The sequence below is a fragment of the Maylandia zebra genome, linkage group LG22, assembly GCF_041146795.1.
Source record: "Maylandia zebra isolate NMK-2024a linkage group LG22, Mzebra_GT3a, whole genome shotgun sequence".
In the NCBI taxonomy this organism is placed as follows: Eukaryota; Metazoa; Chordata; class Actinopteri; order Cichliformes; family Cichlidae; genus Maylandia; species Maylandia zebra.
This window is the reverse complement of record NC_135187.1, coordinates 8,832,125-8,846,408: the sequence shown is the minus strand read 5'-3', so window position 1 is coordinate 8,846,408 and position 14,284 is coordinate 8,832,125. Positions and strand designations below refer to the sequence as shown.

The 14,284-nt window shown below is 40.1% G+C and overlaps 1 protein-coding gene across 1 annotated transcript; it reads right to left on the bottom strand.

Annotated features, from left to right (window-relative positions):
* Positions 1-317: 317 nt before the first annotated feature.
* On the bottom strand, positions 318-10,381 carry eif3eb (eukaryotic translation initiation factor 3, subunit E, b). Its single transcript, XM_004569246.5, has 13 exons — positions 10,223-10,381; positions 9,633-9,750; positions 8,836-8,953; positions 8,646-8,688; positions 7,437-7,541; positions 7,205-7,330; positions 5,459-5,583; positions 5,010-5,136; positions 4,818-4,919; positions 2,063-2,172; positions 1,675-1,777; positions 1,363-1,497; positions 318-661 (listed from the first exon to the last, which is right to left on the bottom strand). The coding sequence occupies exons 1-13, from the start codon at positions 10,310-10,312 to the stop codon at positions 623-625; spliced, it is 1,341 nt and encodes a 446-aa protein (XP_004569303.1). The 5' UTR covers positions 10,313-10,381; the 3' UTR covers positions 318-622.
* Positions 10,382-14,284: the final 3,903 nt, after the last annotated feature.

Here is a 14,284-nt window from a genome sequence, read left to right as displayed (position 1 = left end):
CGGTTCAACAATAACTGCACGAGCAGAAACAAAAACGCCGCATGTTAGGATTAATAGAAACACACGAACTGAAAATGATCCAAGGCTGCACCTGACGCTTAACCTTATGAGAGATTTTCCTCTAACAGCGAGTGTTTGCAAAAGTTACAAGTTTCATTCATTTGTCAGCAAATCATAGAAACTCAAAATTAAAGTCATTGCAGTCTTACAGATGTGCAACTTTTGAAATGTTACCACTGTCTGCAGATCTGCAAGCATCAAACGAAAAGTAAACCAACTGTGCCATCTAGTGGCTGAAAGACGACATAGGACATCAATAAAGGGGGGCAGAAATCTTTAATGTAAACTGTCATGTAGGTTTTTAGATGATTACTTTCAGAGTGCAAGGAAATAAGCTTCATCTTAAAAAACAAATAAAAATAAATCTACTGATAGCAGATTATAAATAGGTTATCATGTAACATCTTGAGTGTCAATAAGCTGCCTCGCTTCATTGCTTTTATTGTTCAATGACAGGCAGTTAAATAAAAACGGTGGATAAACTGACAAATCTGTCAATAAAAAGCTTCAATAACATCCCGAGAGGCTTCCGAATCTTCCTGATGCTCGTTTCAGCTCATGCTCAGTAGAAGCCGGAGTCCTGAGCAGCCCAGTTTGGTGTCTGAGGAAATGACACAAAAAAAACACATCAAAAAGAGAACAAACACAAAGGTAACAAGAAATTTGTTCCAAATTAGGAACCATCATAATAAAAAATACCTGCCAGCTATTCTGTCAAACTGACTGACAGCTGGGAAAAAAGTTCACATTAAAATAATAAAATCTTACAAAAACTACTGAAGTACTGCAAAATTAAAAAAGGAAAAGAAAACCAGGAGCCATAATTATAACGAACTGAGACAAATACAATGAGATATATGCTCCTGTTTTTCCACATTTATCCACCAGAGGGCAGTAGCACGAAGGAAAAGCGTCTGACACATGATTAGGCAGGTGAGACACATTTGTATCTTTAAATACAAACACAAACGTTTGCATTTTAAATTGTGTTTTAATTCACTTGTCCCAATATGTTTTTTAAAAATGAAATCACAGACGAGTGATCATGCTTACTGTTATCCTGCACAGATAAAAATCCTGCAGTATTCACTCAGGCTTGAATAAAATACTGAATAGAAATGATGGTTTGCTGCCAGCGTTACAATCAAATGCTGTCATGATGTTTGCAAGAAAATTTAGTTTTCTTAACTTTGTTGGACCAAACAGAAATGCTTCACTGTGCTGTTCATTTTGTCTTCCAGCAACAACAAACACGACCAATGGGTGACATCTTTTAATCCCTGTGCAAAGTCCTCAGATTACCTCGTTCCTGCTGCTGTGTGCCAGCTTTTTCTCAATGTTCATCGCCAACATCTGGCTGCGGAAGGACAAGCTCTTGGTCTTCTCGATCACCTGTTGGTACGGCGACACTGCGTTGTTGCCCATCACGACGTGACCCTGAGAAACACTCGCAGGAATTAATATTTCCCCCCTCAAGGACTGATTTTAAAGTACTTCAAAAATAGCGCTCTGACAAGCAAATAAATACACAGTGTTACTACTCAAATCAGCAGTCATGGCTGTTTACGCTCAGTGATTTGAAGCTCATCTGGATCAGCGAATGCAGAGCCTCACCAGTTTTGAGTCGATCTTGGCATCAAGTCTGGCGTTACGGATGAGGTTGACGATCCACCTCTCCGCCTCCTCAGGCGTCATGTTGAGTTTGTCTGCCAGCATGCTGGGAGGAGAGAGTGAAAGAGGACGAGGCGTTTCATTTCAGTAAATATCCTCTGGTTAAATCCAAAAGTCTGCTTTTGAATATACTTTAAAAAGAACAAGGACACGAGGTTAAAAAAAACAAAGTAAATAAATATGGGAGCACAGAGGTCAAACAAGTTCAGAATATGAATCAACTGGGCACAAAAAGTTTACAGATCTTGTAGGTTTAAAAAAATAAAACTTTTCCTCTAAAAGCAATTATAACTTCAGAAATAAAGACACTGCATAAAAAACCCTGACATACTTGATGCTGATGCACTGATGAATGCGGCAAAAGGTTTCAAAGATGAAGAGTCGGGCATTCTCGATGAAGTCCTCCAGACAAGCGACCAGAAAGAAGTCGTTCACAAGAACCTGACAGGGACAAAAACACCAGAGTGGTGAGCATCCATCAGGGTTTATACATACCAGGAACAAACAGAAGACCGAATGTTCTACAAATGAGCAATTTTTAGTTCCCCTCTGCCAAATACAGGGTTTGCTTTTCAGCAAGGAAATAACTACATTTCTGCCCCGAAAGATTACAACCCTCACCCTGCAGTGCTGAAAAGGTGCGTATATTCAGAGCATAATAATACCACCACATGGCAGCCACACATGATGTGCAGGCAAATATTTTCTGTGATTTAGATCTTCAGCTACTGGTTATTCAAACCTGCATATTAAAATATCTCAGTGAAAACCATCCAAGTAACGATGCAGCACACATTTCTACAGAGGCTTTTTTTGTATAATCACACAGAGCTGTCAGAACTCGCAGCTGAAGTAAGTAATGCTTTTATATTTACAGCAGACAGCAGTGGATGGCACAGCCCTTGGTTTTCCTCACGTTTGTGGGAGTGAGCCTCAAACCAAAATCAGGACCTTGCTAGTGGGCGATACCCACCATCTGTTAAAAATAAATCAAAATACTGGTGCTAGAAGAAAATACGCACCATAGAAAAAAATCCTTCCAGCAAAATGCCTTTATGAAACAGTGTCTTACATGTATGTAAATTATGCATTAATGTGCTTAATCAGTTCGTGTGTGTGTTGCTTCTGAAGTGGGTTTTCTTACATATTATATATAAAGTGCTACAAGATGTTAATGCGTGTTTATCATCAGTACCAATAATATACTACTTTCCATGTTTTGGTAAATTTAGTTTTAAAAGGCTACTTCTAACACATCTCAGCTTCATCACTAAGCAGGTATGTGCAGGGCTGTGGTAATCTCTCTACAGTTAAAAACATCCATGCTTTTTAAAGCCCACAGTGTTTTGACAGATCAGTGGAAAACAGCTTTTTTTAAATGACCCCACACACACACCTTTGACATCAAATATTTTGCCAAAGGACAAAAAAGACAATGAGAGGCATCACACCGGTGTTTGTTGTTGAGACTATTTTTATATTGTATATGTTATTATATTAGGTGCATTTGTCACATGTTGAGTTTGAATAGTTTTAGTTGTAAAAGAGATCTTTCTATTAAAAACTAAATAAAAGGGAAATAAAAACACAAAAGGAGCATTACAAAAGTAATTAGCTCAGGTTGTACGTAGCGCACTGAATCAACTCCACACTTTCACAGTAAACTCTGCAGACGCCACATTTACACATTTAAGTCCTGCTTTCTTTCATTTAGTGCCTCAGAGCTGTTTGATCTGCTGGTCTGTCTGCTATCGACTGACGAAGCTGTGGATGGTGCTTGTCCAAGCAATATTTAAGACCGTTTAAAGAACCGCTTAATACAGAAGTTGTGTCCTGTGTTGATCACTACAGACTTATTTGGGAAATTCTGTCAAGCATTTCTTTGACTTGAGGTTATGACAGCAATGCATCAGAGCTGGTAAAGCAGAGTCTTTACTAAAAACTAACCACTCACAACAACACTGGTTAAGATTTATAGAATCTCATTCTTGCAGCTACGTACGGTACACAGTATTTAACTCCATCGTCATGACTAAATTTAACCCACATGGACATTCGGCCCTTTTAACCATCACTGGAGAGCACAAAACAGTTTTTTTAAAACCTACCAACATCATTCAAATCCCTAATGATTAGAAATCTGTCACTAAACAGAGTACTACTAGGCTGCGACTGCATTTCTACAAAAATAAAAGCGGCAGCGCAGAGGAAGGATGTTTGAGCGATCTCAAACTTCCAAGAGTTTAGATTTATGAACACACCGATGACAGACAGATGATATTGTGGTTTCATTTCGCAAACAGCTGTTGTGTAATAAATTAAGTCACTCACCACTTCAGCCACACTGAAGCAGCTTGCTAGCTCACTGATTGTTTTCATATTTCATAGAGGACACGAAGCAGGGCCGTGCAGACATCAACTACTTCCTGTCAATCAAGTTCTCAACAAGACTTTAATCCTCAAACTGCACACCGCAAAACAAAAGCAATCATGTTTATACAGTAATTAAGACAAGTTTTTGATCTCCAGAGAAAGAAAAATTAAAAATGTAAATTTATATCCTCTTGAGTGTTACAAACCAACAGAATCCATGACAACAGACTTTCTTAATGAACTATCTTCATTCTTCCATCATTGCGCTCACTCTGCGTATCTGACAGGATAGTTGAAGGCTTTGCCAGCGCTGCATAATTTATACAAGAGGGGTTAAAAGCGAATTGATGAGAGTGCTTCGAGAATGTGCAAAGTGGTCCCCGAGCACAACTGCAAAATAGAAGTCAAGGGTTTTTAAAGAGAAGGCAACCGAGTCCGAAATCTGACAGCTGTTCCGCTTTGAAAATCAAACTGAATAAAAGTAAGAGCCAGCAAATCAGGCCAGACATGGATTTGCTTGGGTTGAATAGCTGCAAAGTTAAATGCCTGGGACTCAGGAGATCACAGCACCAAGGCTGAGGGGGGCTTCATATCACCCCTCAGTCCCAGCTGACAGCCAACTTTTGTGGGGCGATTTAGGCCTGTGCACGATGACAAAAGCACACCGTCAAAGACGAAAAACTGAACGAGGACGCTCAGGATGCTTTTCTTACCGACTCGCACTCCCTCAGCTTCTTCTGTGCGCTGTCGAAGTCGAAGTTCACGTAGAGACACTCCACAAACTCCGTGATTGGGTCCTTGTATGTGTAGGACTCCTTCAGGCGTGAGAGAGAAGCCATCATGTTGATTAAGTCCTCAAGGCACATTTGAAATAATTACTATAATCAACAGTTTCTCGGTCTTACCTGTTGAATGACTTTCACCAAGTCCTTGAGAACTTGCCTGCGCTTTCGTACATCTTTGTTGGTGATGACTGCGGTTGTGAGATATCGCAGGATATGCGGGCACATTGTCTGGATGGCATTCAGGTATCTGAAAAGCACAAAGGCAGCACGGAGCCAGACAAAAGTTATTCTTCACAATTAAATTGGTAGTATCAGCAGTCATTATATTTCAAAAAAGAACCAAGAAAATGCATTCACATAAAGAGAAACTGATAATACAAAAGTAAGGTGGCAGTCAAACTAGTAATATCTTCAATAATGTTCAAAGGTTTAAAAAATGATGTCCAAATGTCCTTGAGGATGGAACATCCAACATAAGCAGATGACCACATCAGTGGCCTGAGCACAAGCCTGGCATTATATTAGAAAGATGACTGTTCTGTGATATAACTGATTATACAGTGACTCACTGAGGCTGGTAGAGGAAGAGCTCGATTATGTTGTCCCTGCCTTTGGGATGGTTGAAGAACACAAAGAGGGACCAGTGAATGAGCCAGGTCCTCTGCTGGAGTGACTGGAGTGGAGAGCTCACAGACTGAAAGGAAACACAACAAAAAACATGAGAAAATGTGACATCAGGCCGGGGTTTCCCGCAGCATACGGCAAACACAACCACACGCCAGGCATCAGCACAGCTTGGTCTGTATACCAGGGATTATTTTTGCCACTATAAACCTAAAACCAACAACTACACAGGAGTTTAAAAAGAAGAACATGAAAGAACATCCTAGAAGATGCACATATGGTATACATGTGAAAATCCCTGGGGACTTCCTTCTGGAGTTATCACTTTCACAAGATTTTCAGAAAGGTTGACCTTCGACCCCAAACTTGAGATCGGGTCACTGAAATTCGACTCTTCCAAGATTAGTAGATGCACCTACGGTATCAATTTTAAAATCCCACACGGCCTTATTGTCAAGTTATTGCATTCACAAACTTCTCCCATCTGCGTTTTACGGCTGAGAGAGAAAAAGCTGAAAACAGGCAAATGCTCTGACTTCACACGGTTTTATCTGTCCGCCAATACCCATCAAGTAGTGTGCGCTAATGAATGTGGGGAAAAAGCATTCATTGCTGCCTGCAAGCAGCATTAAATGTGACTCAGTAAGTTAGTTTCTATTCATGATGAAAGTGAGAAATCAGGTGTACCGTCCTCCCTTCTAAAGCTGGGCTACAGTAGCTGAAGGCCTGGATTTTACTCTGTTGTGGACACGAAAAGCTGGAGACCTGACGTCTGAGTAGTCATTCCTTTTATACTTCTTTAAAGTTTACTGTCTGTTCCCATGCATGGTTGGTGTACTGTAATATGAACAAGTCACAAAAAACAGGCAGACACGCAGACGTCTGTGTGGACCCTCACGCTCACTGTCAGATGCTGAAATTTATGTCACAGGGACCCAAGCAAACCCAAGGGTAAAACACACTTTAATCATGCTTAACCAGGATTTGGTGCTTTCTTATTTTATATTCACATAAACGTGGAAAACAAACCACCAGGAAACTCTTTCTATGGCCTCTCATGAACAGCATGGTTGGCCAGAGCTTTTAAGCTTTGCTGCCAGTGTGACTCAAGATTCACAAAACTGAGGCCTCGGTCACACTACAGCCCCTTTTCCATTAGTACCTACTTGGATCGACGCACCGCGGTTCATCATAGTTTTCAGGGTTTTAGGTCACAGTACCTGCTACCAAAACCTGCTCAGCTGGGGCTCCAAGTGATCCGAGCAGATACTAAAAATGTAACATTGATGTGCCACTGATTGGCTGGTCAGTTAGTCAATGAATCGTGGGAGCATTGCATTCACAAAAATCGAAACCGCCATTTTTGAAACCCAGCAACGAGTGAAATGCTACAAAAAACAATGGCGTGGTCCCAAGTCTTACGAAAAGCCACAGACCGAGCAGCAGGTATATCGTCGCCTTGACATCCACCTTTGTTGTAGCGTTTTCTATATCGACCACAGGTTGGCAACCTGTCTGTGTGACTGGGGGCTTTAATTCATCACCAGCGTTTGACACAAATGTTTGCCGATCAGAAAAGCATCTTAATGCACTTTAAAAAACAAAACAAAAAAACAAAGTTATGCAACTTTTTTGAGCACACCAGAGAAGTGGATGTGCACCTCAAACAATCTCTTTAATTATTTTCTTACATTGTTGTCGATAGTTTCCCTTAGACGAGTGAGATCCTCCATGGCTGCTTCCCAGTTCTGCATCAGGATCTCAGAAGCCAATTTTCCCCACAGGGAGCTCAGTGCGTTCCTGTCTGTTGAGGGGACCTGAGCAGATAGCAACAAGTTATCAAACCACACCAAGTGCTGTTTAAGAAAAATTAAAGGCATCCAACTTCATATTTACTACACAGTGTATAAGTTCACATCTTACCAAGACGCGGAAGAAGTAGAGGTATTCTGCAGCCCCAGAGTAGTTACCGCATTCATACTGGAACTTGGCGTACTTGTAAAGAGTATCCAGATATTCTTGACGAAACTAGGAAGTAAAATATAGGCGATTAAAATGGAAGCTACATTTCACTGAGTTCTTCCATCAGTACCTGTACGATAATAAAACTGTCTTGAAGCATAATCAGTGAACTTGGTAATAAAATCCCCCAAAGTTGATTCTGTTAACCTGCGTTTTCACTCAATTCAAACTAACGTCTTCAGTCTCAGATGATTTCCCACAGCCTTATAAACAATGCTGCTGAATAACGACAGAAACCAGCACCACTGCTCGTTAGCTGAGACCAAAGAAGCCTCTTGGATGAGCGATGAAATCTAAATGAACAAAATCAACTTTTGGGATAAAACTGTCATTTTTAAAAAGGTATAACATCAAGTGAGGATGTGTGTAAGTAGTCAATTAAATGCTTAAATGCTGAGTAATGGTTGAAATTGCCTTTACATACAGGCACAGTATTCATAATGTTTAACATTGTCTCATTTATTCTGTTTTCAGACTACTAGAGTTATCATCTGATCTTGTTTTTCTCCTGTTTAACTAGTCGATTATACATCCTCTTGATTCAGGCTAAAATGAAAATTATATTAAGTCTACAGCTGTGCAGTACAGTGAAATCAATGCTGCATGTTTAAAAAAGTGCTACCATCAATTTCCTCTCTAAGAAATCTGACAGGGAGAGGCTGGAAAGCTGACAGCAAGTGGCTGATTAGTGAATGTGGCAGCATCTTTCATCTTTTTTAGTAAAACAAAGCCCTCCCCTCCCTGACAACAAGCCCCCTTTTCTAATGCACACGATGTGGACAATGCTGGCATGCACTGACTAGTCGGTAATAAGAACTGTAATTTATCTGTACATTAGATTAAAAGACTAAAATTAAGGAAAGAAATTAATTAGAAATCAACAAGTATTTACTCTGATTTTTGAATTAGTAATGAGCACACTGGTGCATCATGTTTGATGTTTAAGGATTCACAGATTTGGATAACAGTCCTGCTGGCTCACCGTGACAGCTGGTTGTTATGGAAACTAAAGCACACATCTAGCTCCCAACTTCCAAGATTAAAATGCAGTGCACCTTTTACCAAATATGAAACACATTGTGCATACACAGCTAACATTTAAATACTCACATTGTGCTTTTCTGACAGATAGTCAAACAGCATCCTCCCATCCCTGGTGAAGATTAAAACAAACAGATGAGATGATGTCAAACAGCTAGACGACTTTCACAGATCACATAAATAAAAATCACAAGAGTAATCTGATCAGAGCTGCAGTGAAGAATGAACAAGGCTTCTGAGAGAGATGAATTTTTCTGACCTCGTGGACTGCATCTGTCGAGTGGTCTCCGGGTCTTCAAACATCTTGACGATTGGCTCCGTCTCTGACTGGAGCTGCTTCAGCTGGGCCACTACAGTACTTCTCTTCTCCCTTAAAGCTGAAGCAGAACAATAAAACACATCAAAAACAAATCAGCAGCAGGTAGACAGATTTACTTTGGCTGAAAACAAATAAATGAATGCAGGACACTACAAAACCAAAGCAAAACGTTCCCTTTAAATGTAACTTAAAAATAACTTTAACCACCTAAGTTCATATTATGTTACTAATATTTCATGATCTCTTAACTCTAAACTGTCCAAGTGTGATTCATCAGTAGTTGGACAGTAATTAAAGTTACACTACAAAGGTCTGGCTTCTATGCTAAACTTTGCTTAAACTTAAAGATTAAGGAAACAATACATAAGATAAGATGGTTTTCTCCTAGATCAAAAGGGGCCTTTGGGGTTGACCAAACACATAACAATGGTTGGTTCCCGTATAGTTAAAGTAAAGAGTTTGTGTTACCATAAAGCACATTACTGTAACCCATTTAAATAACTAAAATGCATTTAAGCTTTACTAAATTAAACCTGGCTCAATTATTTAAGTGGAAAATCAAGATCGCTTTGTTTTATTCACAAGAAAACTCTGTATAACTACGGAAAAACCATTGCTAGCTTAAAGAGTCTGTAACCCATCTGTGGTGAGAGGCATTGTGAACAAATCAAATGCGTCTGTGGTACAACATTTCTTACTGTGTTGTAACAAAGCAAAGTGTTGAGTTGTTTTCTTACAGTGTGGGATTTCCTTGTCCGGATACAGATTTTTGTACACATCCATGGCGAAATCCACCATGTTTGTGTCGCTGAGTAGGTCCAGCTTTCCCTGGAGGAGTTCCTTCTCATTGTAGATCTGTTACAACAACACACATATTCACAGGATTGGTTCCCTTTGAAACGCGAATTCAAATAATGAAAGACCGGCATAAACGCTCTTTAATAGCGCCAGGATTATCACAGCAGACACGTGAATGGGATTCCTCCCATTCAATCAGCTGTTATGCTATGTCGCTAAGCTATAAGCTAACACGCGGGGTAACAATCATAAGCCAGTTACCTACTGCATGCCTGTTTTATACATTTTCTAACCACTTATGGTGTCGCCAACTAGCATTAAAACAATAATCTGGTTATAAAGGACTAAAGTGTATACCCAGTTGCAAACTAGCTGTTAGCTGCTAGATGACCGGCTATCTAACGTGACTGTTAGCCAGTTAGCTCGCTAGGTCGCATCGCTGCCGGCCACAATCATATTTCACCCTATAAACCCCGCCAATAAACAACTGCATTTTACTTTTACACATATCACGCAAAAACCTCCATACCTCTTTCACAGACAAGAACTCCAGCAAAGGGAAAACCAAATGCCGGTCCAGAAAATGTGCAATCTTGGTGGTGAGATCGTACTCTGCCATCTTGACTGGCTTCAAAAGCAAACTTTATTAACAAAAGAGCGACAACAAGGCTCTGCTAGAGAAACTCAGAGCCCCGCCCCGACCTTGAGACCGCTAAAGCGACGTCATCACATTTCCGGTGAGCGCTTCATTCATTTTGGCTCCTTAGTCCAGCTATCTATCTATTCATCTATCCTTGCCTGTCTTCATTTGGTTAACCATTAATTAAATAGCCATTAATTAAATTATATAAAAATAATTTAATGTTGACTTTTAAGCCCGCTCTGTGCTCGCAACAAAATATAGTTGAGATTTTCTGCCACTGTGCGCCCCCGGTTGTGACCTGAGGTCCTCGACCAAGGCTCTGGTGGCCATCCCACAGTCTGGGCTGAGAACCAAGCAGGCTTTTCCTGTCAGGACACCCACTCTCTGCAACAACATCCCTGAGGAGATCAACAAGCTCACTATCAACTTTTAAATCCATCTTAAAGACATATTTTTATAACCAGACTTACTATTCTGCTAGTGAGTTTTTAAAATGTCTTAATTTTTATTTGTTTTAAATTTTTGTCTTTGATTTCCACTTTTCTTTCCCTCTGTTTCAGCATTCCCAGCCCTAATGTTGTTTCACTTTTATCTCTTCTTAAATATTTTATGTGTTGTTTGTTGAAGCACTTTGTAACTTTGTTTAGATATTTTTATTTTAATTGGTAAGAAAAAGTCATTAGCAAAGTTGTAAGTGCACATACTGTAAAAATTAGGTAAATGAGAGATAAGAGGTTAAAAATTAAAAGAAGAAAAAAAACCTCTTTATCCACAGACAAATGGCAACAGGTAAAAAACAAACAACAACAATGAATGGGCTCATTAAAAACAAACAAACAAATGACTAAAACTGGTCTACTCTTCTTTTTCATTATCTAACTAAGATCAAATTATTCTCATATTTGCCTAATGAATACTCCAAATCAGCCTAAGCAAACCATTGGCAGGTCAAAAGATAATTCCTGTCAGTGATAATTAGATGTTCTGCTTAAGATCATTGGGCACTTGCATTCTTAAATCTGAAACATATTACCTACCTAAATATTGCTGTACACCAAATGCTCCCTAGTGAGATGTAATATGCAGTCAAATATTTAATCAGTAGTCTTCCCAGCGGGTCACAGTTTATTACAAGATAGATATCTGGAGTCCCTGCTGATCCTATCTACTCAGTTCAGTTTTTAGTTTGTTATTCTGAGGTTGCATAATGTTTTCTGGAGCAAGAAATATCAAAGAATCCACCTCATATAGCTCTGATAATGTCACCGTGTCTCTGTAAGTAATCCAACCACATGAATGCACGATTGGTTTCCGAGCTCAAGCTGTGTGCTGGTCTGTGTTATTACAGATTCAGATGGTTATCCCCTGTAGCTGTTAGGCAAACTCCAGACAACCTGAAACATGATGCACTAAATGTTTCTGACTTGGCACGAGGTAAAGACACCTTTCAAATAAGTAAAACTACAAGAAAAAAACCATCTTTTTTATTGTTGAATTGTGAGTGACTGTGTTTTTCACATTTTTAGAGAAGCACTGGGCTTAATCTGAAAGGGTGTTCATTTAATGTATTCTGAAACATTTTGGAGTCTTTGTGCTCCGTGTACATGCAGGCAACCAGAATGAGTCTCTGCTGTTTTACTGACCCCCCCGAGGTCAGAAAAGGGGCCGGTTAGGCAGGTAGCAGCTGTCACCACAGCCGGGACTGTGATATCAGAAATGTGGGTCATTGAGTTCATCAGCATCAGTTAATGAGCAGGAAAAAAAAGCACTCCTCAGCCCACCGGGGTTGTTACCAGCTCGAACCAGCTCTCATCAAGTCAATACTCATGGAGGAAGATCCGTTCTCTTCAGGGAGGAAGTATTGGTTGTATCCTGAGTCAGATGTTTTGTAGGAGCAGAGGAGGGTTGATTGCACACCTCTGAGCCTCTGAGGCTGCCAGAAAACCAATGATGAGGGAAAGATGGCTCAGCCCGAAGCCAACGTGAGTTCATTTATCTCAATACAAGAGATCAAGGAGCATAAAAAAGGTCTTAGTAATCAAAAATGTTCAAATCTCACTATTACTACGTCATGATCCCTGGCAACCTATAGAGGATGCATATAAATGGTCGAAAAACTATAGCTGATGACCCAAAATGCACAAATTGAACAAAATAAAACTCAAATCAAATCAGAAATAATGTGAAATTTGGAGGAAAGAGTGTGCTTTTCGGTCTGTCTTTGTTAGCATGTGATGGACTGGCGGCCGGTTGCTGCTTATAAGATAACACGTCTGACACACCGACCAAACAAGAGCAAATTTACTTTAAGTCTTGTTGCCCTCCAGAGCACCGTTTCAAGGAAATGTGTCCTTCGACCCATAAAATAGAGACAAAATGTTGTGCATTATCAGGTTTTCAGGTTTAAACTTCCTCCCACCTGGGCTTGACTACTCACACACTCACAATAACAGTAAAAGCATCTTCACGTTTATGTGCTTAATCATCGCTGTTTAATATTTGGTAGTAAATCAAACAGTAGGCTGGACATGTTTTACTTTCTGGTGCAATAGAAGAAAAATCAGATAATCATAATCAAGTCTTATGTCATCCACCGTAAAGCAGGGACGTCCTTAACAATTTTTATGAAAATTCATAGAGCATTTATTCCAGTATGGCGTCTAAGCCTCAGTGGAGGAGGGTTCTGGGCTTAAACCCAGGCAGGGCTCGCCTGTGTGTCCATGTTTGCTACTGAAACGTATGCTTTACTAATGTTGCCTTGGTCCAGGATTCCTGTGAAAAACAGAGATTAAAATCTTAATTTTAAGAGATTCGCTTCCTGGTAACAAATTTATTGAGGCATTTTATCCTCGACTGAAGTAATGGCAATGGCCTGTATTTGTATAGCGCTTTACTAGTCCATAAGGACCCCAAAGCGCTTTACACAACCAGTCATCCACCCATTCACACACACAGTCACACACTGGTGATGGCAGCTACATTGTAGCCACAGCCACCCTGGGGCGCACTGAAGTGGTGAAATGATCAACAGACTAAAACCAGCAAACATTTTTTTTATGGTGGAGGCAAACATTCGCAATTTGGCTTTTGGAGCTTCTTGGAGAGACTCACTTTTTTCTGTTATATGCTATCTAAAGCTCATTTTGCTATTCGAGGTAGTGAAACTCTTTCCTTGGTGTGTCTGGACAGATACAGTTAAGAGTTAAATGGAGACAGAAAAAGCTGCATATGTAAAACTTTCAAAAAGTGCTCTCTCATCACTTTGCAGCTCTCTCTATTTTCTCAGAGGCCACAGGTCAGCAAAGACATTTTCATTGGCTTTTCACTACCAAGGCAATGAATTCCCACATGAGATCTGCATGGAAGAGGCTGTGCATGCCTTACTGTCGTACATAAAAAGCCGAGACTGAAGGAAACCACTTTCTTGATGGCAAGCATCCCCCCCCTTTCTCTCTGTCCATCTTAGAGGCCAAGACATATCCCAGATTTGATCTCAGTGGCTGGCAGCCTTCCATTTCCACTTCTTTTTATGAGAACAAGAGCCAGCTGGCTGTGGTGCACTTCGCAGAAGAAGCCAAGGATTTAATAAAGACATAAGAGACACAAATTAAACTGATTAATGAGAGACAAAAGTAGCTTTCTATAAAAGATGTAATATTGCATGTCATATCCGCCCTTGGATGGCAATTCAAATTCAGTGATGCCCTCCTATGAGATTTACTATGTCCTCTACCAGGTGGCATACTGCACCACTGCTCTAAGGAGCCCATCAGGACCACAAGCATTAGAGTCAAAGAATTTCCATGGTCTGATATTAAAGTAGTGGAAATAAAATAGCAAGATGAACAGTCTGTCACGGGGATGCTCGCCTCCCCCTGAACATCAACTTCCAATTCAGTTTCCACACAGTTTCACTGCTAACACAGTCTGCTGGGTGATGTTTACTCG

What these genes read in the sequence shown, in the direction of transcription:
- eif3eb (XM_004569246.5), bottom strand. Translation starts at nt 10,312, where the DNA reads ATGGCAGAGTACGATCTCACCACCAAGATTGCACATTTTCTGGACCGG. An exon ending in GGACAAGGAAATCCCACACT is followed by an intron (nt 8,954 to 9,632) that starts GTAAGAAAACAA and finishes GTTCTGCTTCAG; the next exon opens with CTTTAAGGGAGAAGAGAAGT. An exon ending in CACACAGCAGCAGGAACGAG is followed by an intron (nt 662 to 1,362) that starts GTAATCTGAGGA and finishes TCATTTCCTCAG; the next exon opens with ACACCAAACTGGGCTGCTCA.